Source organism: Trachypithecus francoisi, unplaced genomic scaffold, assembly GCF_009764315.1.
Source record: "Trachypithecus francoisi isolate TF-2019V2 unplaced genomic scaffold, Tfra_2.0 Contig01579, whole genome shotgun sequence".
Taxonomy (NCBI): domain Eukaryota; kingdom Metazoa; phylum Chordata; class Mammalia; order Primates; family Cercopithecidae; genus Trachypithecus; species Trachypithecus francoisi.
Window position 1 is genome coordinate 9,003,813 of NW_022681442.1, and position 18,025 is coordinate 9,021,837.

The following is an 18,025-nucleotide window of genomic DNA, read 5'->3' on the forward strand; positions in this document are numbered from 1 at the left end:
TCACCTTATGTCTGCTTCAGATGCTCTCTTTCTCTTCTCCTTTTTTCAAAATAATAAAACCTATTGCTCGTCAAAACACAGCATCCCGGCTTCTGCCTGCCTTTTTACTCTCTAGCCACTTATCATACCCTCTAGCTTCAGTGTTGAGCTCCAGAGACACCACGCTCTTCTCCCCACAATCCTCTGTGCATGTGGTCCTCCTGCGTTTTCTCTGCAGTGGTAAAGGATATAAGCAGGAGGCTAGTTGGCCACCAGCGTAAGCATCTCCTCCTCCAGGGAGGCTTCCCGACTCCTGAGCTCCCCAACAAAGATCTGAAGGTCGTTATTTGTGCTTAATAGATTGCATATCCCTTTATCTACAGGTTGTGACAACTGCAATAATAATTGCCTGGTATTTTTTATCTATGAGCCAACCAGCCTTAAGGGCAACAACTGCTTCTTATTCATCTTACTGCCCCACTGCCAAGCACAGTGCCTGGCATATACTAAACATCTGCTGAGTAAGTTAATCCAATACCCTAACTACTCCTATCCCAAACTGTACATTTCTCACTACCCACAAGCTAAAGACCAAATCCTTTTAATTATTTATATGTTTAATATAGAATAACATGACACAGAAAGTTTAAAATTACCTGAAATCTCACTGGAGGTGATCATTATAAATGCCAAAATAACAGTTACATATGGGTAGAAGGAGGTGATTGTAACTAGGATGGCACACAGGAAAGAGGCTTCAGGGTTAGGGGAGGGCGAGTGCAAAATGTTATTTCCTTATCTGTATAGCGGTTACAAGGGAATTCACTTTAGAATAATTCATTCAGCCATAGGTTTTGTGTGGTTTTCTGCTACAGTTTTCTTTTACAATATGATACAATTATTTCAGTCAATTTAAAATACATGTAACATGGCTACTTACCAAAACAGAACTCCGCCTTTGGCCTTAGCTTAGTAGCATCGCTAACCTAAAAAGAAAAATAGAGATGGGTTCCTCACTTCTTCATATCATCCTAAAACCAACCGTATACACTATGTAAACTTCCACATGTATGATTCCCCAATAATCATACACATTTAATAAATAGACTTAAAATTAAACATGAAAGACAACTGAAAAAGAACAGCAAATTAAATACATAGGATGCAGTTCCCATGTACATACATGCAGTAAGAGGTACATACATACATGCAGTAAGAGGTAGCAAATAATATTTCCAAATTTTCTTTGAACAAACTTGTTTTCTCTTCAAAGAAATGTCAGACAGAAGCTGAAAGTAAACCATTAGGCTTTATGTCATACACACAAGTATTTTTAGTTTAACACAATTTTCAAAATATCCTCAATGAATATTATACAAGAACTATGCATTCTTCCCAATTAACGTATTTCTAAACTAGCTATGATTTTTAAGCAAAAGTGGGGATGGGTAAAGGGGAGACTGTATTTAAAGTCCATAAATCCAGGCATTTAATTGAATTAATCTTAATCTTAATAATTAAGATTAAGGCATTAATCTGCTATAAGGAGATCAAAATGGGGCTGGATCCTCTCTTGCACAGGAGAATACCCTAGGATAATGGGATCACTTTATTAAATGCAGCTCATGGTTCATTTTAGAAGATGAGGCAACCAGCTGCATTTGGTGGCTGCTATCCCTTTAAATAAAGTACCTCCCAGAAGCTCATTCACAACTATTGCCATGCTGTTGTACAGTGACAGAACTTGTAATTGTAGCATCTGTTTTGTACCTTCAAAAGGAATTCTAAGCCTGGGATTCCTCACTGATCCCGACTACAAACTCACAGTTCTGAGTCACACAAAAGTTTGTTCCAGAAATAAATTTTTGGAATAAATTCTTTTTGGAAAAAAAGTGGTACATCCAAAGTAGAGTACAAACTGCACAAACTTCAGGAAGTAGGAGGACAAGATGAAAGTTACAGAACTGCACAGAAAAAAAGCTTATAAATTAAAAGAAGAGCAATGGAGGAGGGGAAAGCAGCTGGCCAGTCACCCTACCTACTTTACTGAGTTAATACTTGACTTCAAGAAACAGCTTCCATATAATATCTGTCATATGTAAATTTACATAACATGATTTTAACAGAAAAATGTTTCCTTTTTTTTTTTTTTTTTGAGACGGAGTCTCACTCTGTGGCCCAGGCTGGAGTGCAGCGGCCGGATCTCAGCTCACTGCAAGCTCCGCCTCCCGGGTTCACACCATTCTCCTGCCTCAGCCTCCCGAGTAGCTGGGACTACAGGCGCCCACCACCGCACCCAGCTAATTTTTTGTATTTTTAGTAGAGACGGGGTTTCACAGTGTTAGCCAGGATGGTCTTGATATCCTGACCTCGTGATCCACCCGCCTCGGCCTCCCAAAGTGCTGGGATTACAGGCGTGAGCCACCGCGCCCAGCTGTTTCCTTTTAAATATGTAATCTTTATTATCCAAGGGCTCTTTTCTTTTCTTTTTGGTCAATGAGAATGAATACCTCTGTTGTAACACTAATATAAAGTATTTTATTTATGTAACATCTATCTTCTAAACAGAGGCACATTTGTAAATTTGTTTTCTGTTGAAGTGATCTACCTTTGCCAACAGATCTCAGTATATGCATAATAGTACCCATATTATCTAATAATACTGTGTTGCTACCTTTTGCATCTCATCTATAAGTAATCAACAAGCTTTTATTGCTTTTATGTAAAACACACACACACACACACACACACACACACACACACACACACAAACCCACAGGGCTAGCACCTCAGCATCTTTTAGTTCCCTAAACATTAATAGAAGAAAATAAGAAAAAAAGGTACCTGACAAACATAAAATCAAAATTTTTAAAAATAAAAGAATAGTATTGCAAAATTACCAGAAAAACAAAGAAGAAAACAGAAATGAAAAGAGACAAAGTGAAAAGAGGGTGGAAAATCATCCTTTCAACATGAAAATGGTCCATATTTTCCTCAAAATAAAACATTAAAAAACAAAGTATCAAAGACAATGGGATTTAAAAGTTGGAAACAGCCTAAACAAACATAATACAGACTTAGAAAAATCTCCAGACCTTCTCAGGATAGAATTTGTTTCACTGATTTCTCCCTTTCTGATGTTCGTATACCTGATCATAAAAGTTAATGTTAACTTTTGCAATTTGCCACATCCTGTAAGTTAAAATCGTATTCTTCATAATTGTATCGATTTAAAGAATTTCCTAAACATAGTAATCAGAAACTGCTTCAGCATGATCGGAATCTGAACATCACTGTTAAAGGACATGGAAAGGAAACTGCTGCTTCCATTCGTGCTCTCATTCACAAGGATTTTAATTCACACATGAATACAAGACAATGTATAAAGACTACCTTTGAAATGTAGGTAAGTTTAATGGCTCCAACACGTGATGATCCAGAAGGTAGGTTCTAGAAACAAATTATTAATATATAATTAATATCCAATATTATGAATTCATTTTATAATATAATGTTCCATGTGTACTTCTGAAAAGTTAAAAAACTCAATTTTTAATATCACATTTTACAAATGAACTTTTCTTCTGTTCAAGTTTTTATTAGGTCTGAAATCAAGTCCATAGCTTGGATAACAAAACTGAATCCTACTCTTTTCCATCATCATGCATTCTATGACTAAAAGGCTATTTTCATCACTGGAGCTAAACCAATACTCTTTCTCATGAGCTTAAAAAGCCAAAAACAAGATCAGATTTTGTTCCCGAAAGCAAGGGGGAAATATTTAGAGGCATAAAACAAATATAATTGTAAGATACTTTAAAAACCTATACATATTACTTTGTTCTATTAAAATTTCTTTATCAAATCTCTTGACAAAAATGGACTGCATTTCCCCCCATTTAAATGGTTCACTGTTTGTTATACCATATTAATCTACACTGATACTTTTTTTTCCAAAGAAAAAATGTTAGCTTCTCTTTACATCATATGCAGGGAATGTAGGCACTTTCACACACAGTATTTTCATTCTTCCCGTAAGTTTTAGATGTGGTTTGCATCGTAAAAGAGCTAAAGGTAAACGAAGAGGGAGAATCATCTCTGGTTGAAGCTATCCAGAAAAACTGAAGTAATGAACAACATTTAGGCTGGAGGTTAAGGAAAATTTTGAAACACAAAAAGCAGGGGAGAATATTCCAAGCAGAGAAAACGGACAAACTATGGCAAACAATTGAATACGCACAGCTCTGTACTAGAAAGAGAGGGTGGTTATGTTGGGCTGTGATGTAGTGTCCTATAAGATTGTGGTACAAAATGGTGGTCTCAAAACTTGAACTGAGAACCTAATCATAGAGGACCTACATAAAAAACAAAGCAGCAAAGAATTTATATTGTAGAGAATTTGAAGCCAACAAAGAAGGCTTATGAGCAGATCTGGAATCAAAATTATGCTTTAATTACTATATAATAAACTGAATGGATTATAGGGGAGGAAGATGGAGGTAGGAAAACCAGACAAAAGAATCTGGGGAAAAGAAACAAAGAATATAAATTTCATTTATATGATAGAAGACTGATAAAAGACTGATAGAATATTTCAGAGGTAAAAATGAAAACATTAGATTTAGTTAATTTTGAAAATTATTTCTGCTGGAGATTAGAAAGCATCAACTATTCAACTGACTTTATAATAATGTACTTAAAAATAAAAAAAATCTATGGGCTTGTTCTAATGAATGATTAGGAGGTAACTGGAAGCCTAGACATTTCAAAGACTTAAGATTCCCAAACATGAACTGCTTACTGTTGACAGGGACAGATCTTTTCAAAACTTTCACACACACCTATATATTGTAAAATTCCATTAATTATGTTCTGCTTTAAACTATATACTATGTACAAGCTTCCAAATATAAATCATAAATAGTAAATAGGCATATAAAATAAAATTATAATTCATTAATGTATAACATTAAAAAGCTATTTGTATTCTTATGTATAACGTTTTATATTTATGGGTTTTTGGTTTTTAACTTTAAGGAAGGAAAAGAAATGTAAATATGTCTTCAAGAATCTCTAACTACTACCAAAGTGATTTTTTCAAAAACTGTTACCCTTCCATTTAAGGGTAATAATTTATTTCTTTTCAGTTTTTAATGAGCCTATTATTTTAACTGCTGAATAGAGCTCTAAGTCTTTGTGGAAGGAAGACAAATGAGAAACCAAAGCATGACATAAAGTGTCACGGTAATAGTAGTACACTACAGAGAAATGTAAGTAGCTGAAAGAAAAGCAATATTCAAAATATCCAGTTTCTATGGACTAGTATGATTACCATCAGGTTCGACTGGAAAAAAAAGAGATTCAAAATTTGTTACTTGACAATGAACAAGAAATAACAAACTAATAGAACACTTAAGAAAAAAAGGGAAATAGGCCATTTGTTGATTATGAGTTCCTAAACTCATTTTGCCAAATACTCTTTCAAATCTCTTCAAATGCACTCCCTCGTACAACTTAATTATTTCATTCTCCATGATTACCAACCTCCTTGACAAAACACAGAAAGCCCCAAAATGATCCCTAATAAACACTAGAATGAATTTTTAAACCCATGGTTAGTGGAAAAGGAAGCAGTGGTCAGGGGAAGAAGTGGCTCCCTGGTAACAGATGAATCAAACTAATTTTCTTTCTTTACCAAGGTTATTATGATCAGTATCACCATGTTATTATACTTTGACATAAGCAACTAGATTGAACCATATGAAATTGCCACTTTTTTAGTAATTCAAAATGGTTGTGTATTAGGTATATTAGCAATTTCATATGGTTCAATCTAATTGCTTATGTCAAGATGTAATAACATGGTGATACTGATCATAATAACCTTGATAAAGAAAGAAAATAATATGATAATCTTAGCAAGACATTTTACTAAAGTTTTCAAGAGTAGCTATGTCTTGATTATTACGTTTAAAAGTGACACCAAGTTGGTACTAATGGCTAATACACTGGCTGGCAGAATCAAGATTTCCTAAGTTGGAAAGAAGATATAAAATCAATAAGAACAAACTAAAAAACATTTAAATTCTGCACTTAAAAAAAAAACTGACACTATGTCCAGAAAAGCCAATGCATTAATTCCGACATAGAGATATGGCTTTCAAAAGTTCATGTGGACAAGACCTAGCTAAGTGCAAACCTAGATGAGTGCTATAGCTAAAGTGATCTACTCTCCAAACATGCCACAGGCTCTCTTGCTTTGATCTCTGCCCACACTATTCTTTGAGCACTGGAATACTCAACTTTTCCATCTCTTAGCCAATATTATATCCAAACTTCTAGGTCAATTTGAAATGTTACCACTTCCATGAAGACTTCAACTCCTTCTACTAGCTGTATAACTTTCCTCTGAATTCCAAGTTCATGTTTTATTCAGGGTAATAAATATATTCTATTTTGTACTTAACTCCTTTTAGCTCTGTTAAATGGGTAGTACTGATAAAGGAAGAATGACAAGAAGAATCTATTACGTAGGAACATGGAAAAATAATCAAGGAGTTTCAAGTAAAATTCAGGTGAAACCATACATATGTCAACTGGACCTAGTGATGAGACAGAAAAATCAGGGAGAGAAAATAGGCAGAACCGTGCAATGGCTCACATGGGTGAGGTGTCCCTTACAACTCAAATTCTACATAAATAAACATACACACATTAGTGTATCTGTATCTTGTCTAGTCTAAAATTCGTATATAGTGAAGCATACTAGACTACTTATCAGGAGACCTAGCTCCTGCTCTGTGAAACAGAACAGACCCTTGTGGAAGCTGCTGCTCTTCCCTAGACCTTCCAGTCCTAACCCACATGAGAAGTCTACTGGACAAAAATCAGCTTAGAAGTCTGCTAGAGTATCCATCCCTTGCTTTGCACATACTTCCTTGCAACATACAACCCCATTTTTAACTTTTATACCAATTTTTATTTGAAGATAAAAAGTTCCAAAAGGCTGGGCACAGTGGCTCATGCCTGTCATCCCAGCACTTTGGGAGGCTGAGGGTGGAGGATCACCTGACGTCAGGAATTCAAGACCAGCCTGGTCAAGACGGCAAAACCCCCATCTCTACTAAAAATAACAAAAAATTAGCCAGGCGTGGTGGCTCACCCCTGTAGTCCCAGCTACTCAGGAGGCTGAGGCATGAGAATCACTTGAACCCGGGAGGCAGAGGCTGCAGTGAGTCAAAATCGTACCACTGCATTCCAGCCTGGGTGACAGAGTGAGAATCCATCTCAAAAAAAAAAAAAGTAGAGAAAGTTGAAAGTTTAAAACTACTTCACAGATGATATCTAATCTCAGGCCTCTTACAGATCTTAAGGCTGGGATTCCAATTTTTAAATTACAACATTTACCCCTATGTTTTGCAAGGCAACAATAAAATCAAAACGCATTTCAGTTCATGGATGGCATTACAATGACTGACTCAAATCTGACACTACAAAATAAAAGGACTACATATGCGCAAGAGCATCATGTGGTTAAGTCATTTATTTATTTAAAAAAAGCAGTCTCTATCCTAGATACAGCATCTTAAACCTAAATTTAATCTCACTAAAGGGATCCTGGTATTAAGCCTCCTTAATGCAAGAAAATAATCTATCCCTGGTCTTTATTTTAGCTGTTGTTTGAAATACATGTTACAAAAACAGTATTTCTGATTTTGGGGACAGCTTCAATTGTTATTTTTTTCTGTGACTCAAGATCTAATTTTCTAAAACCTAATTTTCTACAAGACAGAGCATTTCTCTCTCGAGGGAAAAATACAAAAGCATTAATTTTTATCAAATAAACTTAGTTTCACCTTCTGAAATTCAAACAAGACAGTGGAGGTCAGGAGTGCAGGGTAGAGAGGACAGTCAGTAGAAATAAACCTAAAAATATACTGTTTAAGAAGACAAATACTAAAACCTGTATAGTATGTTAAATACTTAAATACAACTTTCTATGGCTTTTAAAAGATAATCCTTGGGACTTTACGAACCTGTGGATTATCCATGTACCACACGAAACTATCTTCTCTGGTATCCAGTATGAAGTACCTTCGAAGAAATTTCCCACTGTTTTCATTTTCTTCAATGTCTAAAAAACCACAAATGCGATTCTGACGATCCACATAAGGCATTGCTGAGCTTGAACATTACACTGTAAAATAAAAACATTAACAGTAAGCTCCCTATGAAACAGAAAAGTGTTTCTCATGGACTGCACGCATAAAACGTGCTATGGTATAAGTCTGTTCAATGAGGGGGCAACTTGCCAACGAGATGAGGCCAATTAAAATGAACACACACCAACATCCAAGTCACTGACAAAAATCACTTTTGAAATTAAGTTTATGAAGGGTGGTTACTAAATGTAACTATTCACTTTGATGGGGACAAAGGAGAGCTACTCACCTCAGTTGAATAATGTCCTTACTTTTTCCCTTAAAAAACCCAGGTGAGCCAAAAAAAAAAGTTATCCAAATTTTAATTTCCTCACTTACAAATTGAGATAATCTATCCTTTAGATTTTAGAATAATCAAGATAATCTATCCTTTAGATTATTTTAGAATATTTTTAAATTCACAAAACAACAACAGTTAACATTTAGTGACCACTTGCTACATGCCAGGCTCTGCACCAGGTTCTTTTCCATATGTGATCTCTTTAATCTTCTAAACAATCCAAGGAGTAGGCATAATCATCCCCAGCAGATAAGGAACTTAACACAGAGGGGAAGTGATTTTCCAAAATTCCAAAACTAGTAGGCCCAGAGTCAAAGCCTGAATCCAGATTACTGTACTCTAGAGCTCTTATCTTATGCTCTATACCATCTTCTCTAAAAAACCCCTGAATTGTTAAAACTAAAGTGAATCAAAATAAACTTAGTTAATGTAGTAGAAAGAGAGATAAGCAGGTATGATGTGCCTCCTGGTGGAAGACACAAACATCACCTATGAAGTGAACATAAAACAACAAGAAAAAATGCTTTTTAGATCCCCGCTATATCCAAATGCCAATCTACAGGAGATGCAGAACACAGAGGAACACACTAAACTGCACCAAAGGAATTCAATCAGCAAGAACCAGACTATAAGAAACAAAGGAAAAAAAAATTTCTTTAGCAAATAAATTATTACAAGAAAAAAAAGAGAAAGACATTATAGATTAAAAGGGACTTAAAAGGTATGTCATATTCTGGTCCTAAAGCACTGCAACTTTTGTTGTACTGATTAAAGTTAAAAAATCGTTAGGTGCCAAGCACTGTTTTTCTAGAGACTACAGATATGTGATTCCTTCTTGATGTGATGCTTAGCCCAAATCTGCAACAGACAGCTGTTCCTATTCTGGTACTTCTATAGCTGGCACCATCACATCTTTTAGCAGGATGAATTTACATAAGTAGTTCTTTATTTAGAGGCTCAAGGTAAATTTAACTTACAGTGAAAATTCAATTACAATGCACACTGATACACTATGTATCGGCATCACTATTCCATGTGCAGTCAGAGAAATGATAAAATACACCAAAAAGTTTTAAATAAAACCGTCCAATAAGTTTGTGTGTTGTTGTTGTTATTGTTCTTATAAATCTGACTTTAAAAGGAAATAATTTCTTTAATAAATTCACCATAAGTTTGTAAAAAAAAAAAAAAAAGTTTACAATGCAACCAAAGCTTGAAAAATCAATACTCTGTATTACCATCTACCACAGGTAAAAGCTATCAACTTGCATGAGAATAGACATATATCAGTGGAAAAGAATCTGAGCACAGAAATAAACCTATACATCTATAGTCAACTGATTTCAACAAGGGTGCTAATACCATTCAATGCAGGCGGGAAAAAAAGCCTCTTCAACAAATGGTGCTGGTACAACTGGATATCCACATGTAACAGAATGAAGCTGGAACCCCTACCTCACACCATATATAAAAATTAACTCAAAATGGATTAACAATTTAAAAGCTAAAACTAGAAAACTTTCAGAAGAAAGTATGGGGTAAATCTTATTTTGGAATTGGCAATGCATTCTTAGATATAATACCAAAAGCATGAGCAACAACAAAAATAAGATACATTGAACTTCATCAAATTTTTAGAACTTTTTTTGCATCAAAGGACTTCAAGAAAGTCAAAAGAAAATCTACAGGAGGAAAGAAAACATTTGCAAACTATGTTATCTGACAAAGGTCTAATATCCAGAATATATAAATGACTTTCAGAACTCAAAAACTTCAGTCCAAGTTTAAAATGGGCAAATGACTCGAAGAGACATTTATCCAAAGAAGATAAACAAATCGCCGATGAGAACATTAAAAGATGCTCAATATCATTAGTCATTTTGGGAAATCCAAATAAAAACCACAATGAGATAAAACTTCACACCCACTAGGATGGCTATAATTAAAAGAGAGGAAAATAACAAATGTTGGCAAGGACATGGAGAAATTGGAACCCTCCTACATTGCTGGTGGGAATGTAAAATGGTATAACAGCTGTGTAAAACAGTTTGGCAGCTCTTCAAGAGTTAAACATAGAATTACCATATGACCCAGTACTACTACTCCTAGGTACACACATACCTCGTTTTACTGTGCTTCATTTTATTACACTTCACATATATTGGGGTTTTTACAAATTGAAGGTTTGTGGCAACTCTGCAGCCTCAAAGTACTGGGCTCAAGAAATCCTCTTGCCTCAGCCTCCCAAATAGGTGGGAGGACTACAAGCATGTACCACCATGCCCAGCTAACTTTTTTATTTTTTGTAAAGACAGGATCTTCACTATGCTGCCCAGGCTAGTCTCGAGCTCCTGGCCTCAAGCAATCCTCTCGCCTCGGCCTCTCAAAGTGCTGGGATTACAGGCATGAGCCACCATGCCCAGTCAAGTCTCTCACTTTAAACCAAAAGCCAGAAATGACTAAGCTTAGTAAGTAAAGCATATCAAAAGCTGAGACAGATCAAAAGTGAGGTTTCTTGCACCAAACAGCCAAGTTATGAACACAAAGGTAAAGTTCCTGAAGGAAATTAAAAGTGCTACACAAGAATGGTAAGTGAAACAGCTTTATTGCTGATATGAAGAAAGCTTTAGTGGTCTGGACAGAACATCAAATTAGCTACAGTATTACCCTCAAGTCAAAGCCTAACCCAAAGATAGGCTTTCATCAGTTATTTGAAGGCTGAGAGAGGTGAGGAAGCTGTAGGAAAAAAAACTGGAAGCCAGCAGAGGTTGTTGGTTCATGAGTTTTAAAGAAAGAAGCCATCTCTTTACCATAAAAGTGCAAGGTGAAGCAGCAAGTGCTGATATAGAAGCTTCCATAAGTTATCCAGGAAGATCTAGCTGAGATCAAGGAGATGGCTACACTAAAGAGATTTTCAATGTATGTGGAACTCTTCCATTGGAATGCAATCTAGGACTTTGACAGCTCTAGAGAAGTCAATGCCTGATTCAAAGCTTCAAGGGACAAGCTGACTCTTGTTAGGGGCTAATGCAGCTGCTGATTTTAAGTTGAAGTCACTGCTCACTTACCATTCCGAAAATCCTAGAGCCCTCAAGAATTACACTAAATCTACTCTGCCTGTACTCTAGAAATGGAATAACAAAGTCTGGATGACAGCACACCTGTTTACGGCATGTTTTACTGCTTTTTTTTTGGCTGGGGGGCGGGGATGGAGTCTTGCTCTGTCGCCCAGGCTGGAGTGGTGGCACAATCTTGGCTCACTGCAACCTCCGCCTCCCAGGTTCAAGCAATTCTCCTGCCTCAGCCTGCCTCAGCCTCCCAAGTAAATGGGATTAACAGGTACGTGCCACCATGCCTGGCTAATTTTTGTATTTTTAGTAGAGACAGGGTTTCACCACGTTGGCCAGGCTGGTCTCGAACTCCTGACCTCAGGTGATCCGCCCACCCTGGCCTCCCAAAGTGCTGGAATTACAGGTATGAGCCACAACACTCGGTCACTGAATATTTTAAGCCCACTGTTGAGACTTACTCCTCAGAAGATTCCTTTCCAAATATCACTGCTCACTGACAATGCACGTGGTCACCCAAGAGCTCTGATGAAAATCTACAAGGTGATTAATGTTGTTTTCACGCCTGTTAACACGACATCCATTCTGCAGCTCATGGATCAAAGAGTAATTTCAACTTTCAAGTCTTATTATTTCAGAAACACATTTTGTGATATGAGATATACATTTGTGATTTGAAATACAGCTGCCATAGATAGTGATTCCTCTGATAGATTTAGGCAAAGTAAATTGAAAATCTTCTGAAGAGGATTCATCATTCTAGATGCCATTCAGAACATTCATGATTCACAGGAGGAGGTCCAAATATCAACATTAACAAGGCTTTGAAAGAAGTTGATTCCAACCCTCATGAATTACTTGGAAGGGTTCAAGACTTCAGTGGATATGACAGAAATAGCAAAAGGACTATAATTAGAAGAGGAGCCTGAAAATGTGACTAAATTACCGTAATCTCATGCTAAAACTTGAACAGATGAGGAGTTGCTTCCATGGATGAGCAAAAAAAGTGGTTTCTTGAAATCACACAGCCACCCCTACCTTCAGCAACCACTACCCTAAACAGTCAGCAGTCATCAACACTGAGGTACAACTCTCCACCAGCAAAAAATTACAACTCATTTGAAGATGCTCAGATGACTGTTAGCATTTTTAAGCAATAAAATATTTTCAAATTACAGTATGTACATTTTTTAGACATAATGCTATAGCACACTTAATATACTACAGTATAGTGTAATACAACATAGTTTTTGTATGCACTGGGAAACCAAAAAATTAGTGTGATTGATTCTATTGCAACATTTATCTCATTGCCATGGACTGGAACTGAACCCACAATATCTCTGAGATTTGCCTACAGATATTCAGAATTGAACACAGGTAGGCAAATAAACCCTTGTATATGAAATGTTCATAGCAGCACTATTCACAAATAGCCAAAAGGTGGAAACAACCCCAACATCCATCAGTGGGTGAATGGATGAATAAAATGTGGCATATGCATACAATGGAATATTTTTCAGACATAAAAAGGAATGAAGTACTGATACATTATACAACCTAGATAAACCTCGGAAAGATGCTAAATGAAAAAAGCCAGCAACAAAAAGGTACATGTTGTATGATTCTATTTATATGAAAGATCCTAAATAGATAAATCCAGAGCGACAAAGAGTAGATTGGTGGTTGCCAGAGGCTGAATAAAGTGGGAAATGCAGAAGAGCTGCTTAATAGGTGATGAAAATGTTTTGACAGTAGATACAGGTGATAGTTGCACAACACTGACACTGTGAAAGTATGACATGTCACTGGGTTGCACACACTAAAATGGGTAATCTTATGCTAATTTCACCTTGACTAAAAAAATAAAAATAAAGGATGCTGTAATGTTACTTACTAGGCAGCTTCTACAATGACTGCCCCAATACAATTTATCCTATTTCTTAGTTTAAAAGAATAGAGCAGATAAATTAGCTACTTGAAAAAACTCAATGTCTTAGAATGCTCACTCTAGAAGTCAGCTGTCATATAGGAAATCTGACTGACTTCAGACTGCCCTGTTGTGGGAAAGCCAACTAATCCCATGAAGAAGCTGTGTAGAGAGAGGTGACCAGCCCACACCCAGCTGTCCCAGCCATTCCAGCAGAGTGAGTGAAGAGGCTATATTGATCATCCAACCCAGTCAAGCCTTCAGATGACTCTCATTCCAGCTGCCATTTGACTGCAACTACGAGAGAGAAAGACCCCCAAGAGGGAACTGCCCAAATGAGCTCCTTCAACCCAGAGAACAGTGAAAAATAATGAACTATTATTTTAGGCTACAGAAAAGCCTTCAGGCATATACCATATAAATATAATATACAGAACATTCAAGGAATTTTATAAACAAATGTCAGAATTTTCATTGGTTTTTAGTGCTATAGATGAAATTATTACCTGAATAGCTATTTGAAAATTAAAATACACTTTTAAATAAAATATGGGTAAAAGAAGAAATCAAAAGGGAAATCAGAAAACATTCTTAACTAAATGAAAATTTTTAAAAGTCAAAATTTGTAGTATGCAGCTAAAGGTGATTTTAAAGGAAAATTTAGTCTTAAGATGTTTTTATTAGAAAAGGTCCAAAATCAATGACATAAACTCCACCTTAAAAAAGCTAGAAAAAGGTAAAGTAAACCCAAAATACAAAGGGAATAATAGATATCAGAAAAGAAACTAATAAAACTGAAAACAAACAATGAAGAAAATTAAAACCAAAAGCTGTTTCTTTGAAAAGATCAAACTGATAAATCTATAGCTATGTGAACCAAGTGAAAGACAGAAAGCAAATCACCAATACTAGGAAGTACAGAGGGGTTATCACTACACACCCTATAGATATTAAGTGGGTAATAAGAATTCATGCAAACCAATTTGACAATTTAGAAGTAAACAAATTATTTGAAAAAACACAATTTTGAAAAAACTGACACAAGATGAAAAAGAAAATCTAAAGTACCTATTTCTACTAAAGCAAATGAATTCATTACTAAAACCCCAAAAAGAAAAGTCCAAGCCTAGAATAGTTTATATGTGAATTCTACCAATCCCTTAAGGAAAAAAAAACACCAATCTTTTACAAATTCTTCTAGTAAACAGGAGGAGAGAACAGTTAATTTTCAACCAAGGTGCCAAGGCAATTTTGTAGAGAAAGGACAGTCTTTTCAACAAACAAGACTGGAATAATTGACTATCTATGAGGAAAAAAACTAACTCTAAATCGATCACTGATCCAATGTAAAAGCTAAAATGATAAAGCTTCTAGAACAAAATATAGGACAAAGTCTTCAGGATCTTAAGGGGAGACAAATATTTCTTAGATAAGACACAAAAAGCCTGAATCATGTAATAGTTGATGTATTTGAAACATAACCAAACTTTAAAATTGCTCTTCAAAAGACACCATAAAAAAATGAAAAGACAAGCCACCAAATGAGGAAAATATTCAATATATATGTATCTAGACAACAAATGATACCCTAGAACAGGTAGGTAATCATTACAATTCAAAAAGACAACTAAATAAGAAAATGGTCAAAAAACTTGGAACACACAAGTTGACAAAGAAGATATAAAAATAGTAAATAAACACACAAATAGATGCCTACCATAATTATTCAGGAAAGTGATTGCAAATAAAAACCACAAGATACTACAACATACCAACTAAAATGTCTATGACAAACAAACAAAAAAAACCCTGACAACACTAAATGCTGTCAAACATGTGGAATAAATTAACTCTCATACATTGCTGGTGGGAATGCAAAATGACATAGCAACTTTGGAAAACAGTTTGGCAGTTTTTATAATCAAACATATCCATACAACCCAGCAATCCCACTCCTAGGTATTTATCCAAATGAATTGAAGGCTTATGTTCACATCAAATGTTGGATACAAATGTTTACAGCAGTATTAGTCATAATTGGCAAAAATAAATAAATAAATAAGAACAACCCAAATGTCCTTCAACTGGTGTATGAATAAACAAACCGTGGTGCATCCAATACAATAAAATATTACTTGGCAAAATAAAGGGACAAATTATTGATACATGAGCAACTAATAAATCTCAACTGTATCTTGGTATACGAAAGAAGCCAGATCAAAAAGATATGGGACATGGAACAAATCAATAGAGATGGAATACTGCTTTACAGTAAAAAGGAACTACTGACAGATCCAACAACATGAATGAATCTCAAAATGATAACACTAAGCAGAAAAAAGCCCAGAAATAGGCCGGGCACCGTGGCTCACACCTGTAATCCAACACTTTGGGAGGCCAAAGCAGGTGATCACCTGAGGTCAGGAGCTCGAGATCAGCCTGTCAACATGGAGAAACCCCGTCTCTACCAAAAATACAAAATTAGCCGGGCATGGTGATGCATGCTCTAATCCCAGCTACTCAGGAGGCTGAGGCAGGAGAATTGCTTGAACTCAGGAGGCGGAGGTTGCAGTGAGCCTAGATCGCACCATTGCACTCCAGCCTGGGCAACAAGAGCAAAATTCAGTTTCAAAAAAAAAAAAAAAAGCCAGACACAAAAGGATATGGCCTTCTATAATAGTTCTGTTTCCTAACAACATTTCATATAGTGGTTTTAGTGTTATTTATTTTATATAATTTATATATTTTATATACATTTTTTTATATAATTTATAGAAATAATTATATTTCTATAAAATTCTGAAAACTGCAAACCAATCTATAGGGACGGAATGCATATCAGTAGTAGTTGCTTGGAGCTGAGGGTGAAGGGAAGGACTGTAAGTGGCATGAGGATACTTCTCAGAGTTATGGAAATGTTCTGTATCTTAATGTGATTGTAGACATGGTCAAAACTCATCAAATTATACATTTTAAACAGATGCAGTTTACTGAATGTAACTTCAAGAGGTTAATTAAAAACCCAGTACCAATTTAAAAAAAATTTTTTTTTGTGATAGGGTATCACTCTGTTGCCCAGACTGCAGTGCAGTTGCGTGATCTCGGCTCACTGCAACCTCCACCTCACAGGCTCAAGCAATTCTCACGCCTCAGCCTCCCAAGTAGCTAAGATTATAGGCACCACGCCACTCCTGCCCGGCTAATTTTTGTATTTTTAGTAGAGACAGAGTTTCACCATGTTGGCCAGGCTGGTCTCTAACTTCTGACCTCAAATGATCCACTCGCCTTGGCCTCCCACAGTGCTGGGATTACAGGTGTGAGCCGCCACACCTGGCCCAGTAACAATTTTAAAAACTCATTTATAAATGACTACAGATAAAGTTTTTTAAAAGCTTTCCATGGCAAAAACCTGATAAGCAAAGTCAAAGCCAGTAGAAAATATTTGCAACTAGGCCGGGCGCGGTGGCTCAAGCCTGTAATCCCAGCACTTTGGGAGGCCGAGACGGGTGGATCACGAGGTCAGGAGATCGAGACCATCCTGGCTAACACGGTGAAACCCCGTCTCTACTAAAAATAGAAAAAACTAGCCGGGCGAGGTGGCGGGCGCCTGTAGTCCCAGCTACTCCGGAGGCTGAGGCAGGAGAATGGCGTGAACCCGAGAGGCGGAGCTTGCAGTGAGCTGAGATCCGGCCACTGCACTCCAGCCCGGGCGACAGAGCAAGACTCCGTCTCAAAAAAAAAAAAAAAAAAAAAAAAGAAAATATTTGCAACTTATATCACAGACAAAGGGCTAATCTCCCTAACATTTAAAGAGCTTGCAAAAAATGTCAAGGGAAACATATCAAACGTTCAATAGAAAAATGAGGAAAGCCGGGCGCGGTGGCTCAAGCCTGTAATCCCAGCACTTTGGGAGGCCGAGACGGGCGGATCACGAGGTCAGGAGTTTGAGACCACCCTGGCTAACACGGTGAAACCCCGTCTCTACTAAAAAAATACAAAAAGCTAGCTGGGCGAGGTGGCTGGCGCCTGTAGTCCCAGCTACTCGGGAGGCTGAGGCAGGAGAATGGCGTAAACCCGGGAGGCGGAGCTTGCAGTGAGCTGAGATCCGGCCACTGCACTCCAGCCCGGGCGACAGAGCAAGACTCCGTCTCAAAAAAAAAAAAAAAAAAAAAAAGAAAAATGAGTAAAAGACATGAACATTGTACCAAAAAAGATATAAAAATGGCCCTTAAAATATATGACGAGGTATTCAGTATCACTCGTAATAGGAGAAAGACATAAAACCATACCAAGATGTAGCCATTGCCAATGACATCGCAAGAATAGGAAGAACACAAGAAACTATCACAGGGATGCAAATAGCAAAATCTATATGGTAAGAAATGGCTCAGGAAAGATAACTGGTTTCTTTAAAATTAAATTCAAAAGCAGGAGAAGAAAAGGAACTACAGGAGAAACCTATGAATTTAAAAATACTTTAAAAGACATCTGGACCAATCATGACATGTGGATTTTATTTAAATCCTGTTTCTTAAATAAAAAAAAC

The 18,025-nt window shown here is 36.5% G+C and overlaps 1 protein-coding gene across 11 annotated transcripts in view; it reads right to left on the bottom strand.

Annotated features, from left to right (window-relative positions):
* The window catches only part of PLEKHA1 (pleckstrin homology domain containing A1), a 59,213-nt gene that overhangs the window by 32,183 nt on the left and 9,005 nt on the right, over positions 1-18,025 (bottom strand). For 10 of the 11 annotated variants that reach the window (XM_033180397.1, XM_033180425.1, XM_033180414.1 and 7 more), the window contains exons 2-4: positions 8,016-8,176; positions 3,373-3,429; positions 920-965 (exon numbers count right to left, since the gene is read on the bottom strand). In XM_033180397.1, coding sequence (XP_033036288.1) covers positions 920-965; positions 3,373-3,429; positions 8,016-8,156 — 244 coding nt within the window. In that variant the 5' untranslated portion in view covers positions 8,157-8,176. Of the gene's footprint in view, positions 1-919; positions 966-3,372; positions 3,430-8,015; positions 8,177-18,025 lie in introns of those variants that run through there. The other variant, XM_033180455.1, reaches the window with a different exon arrangement.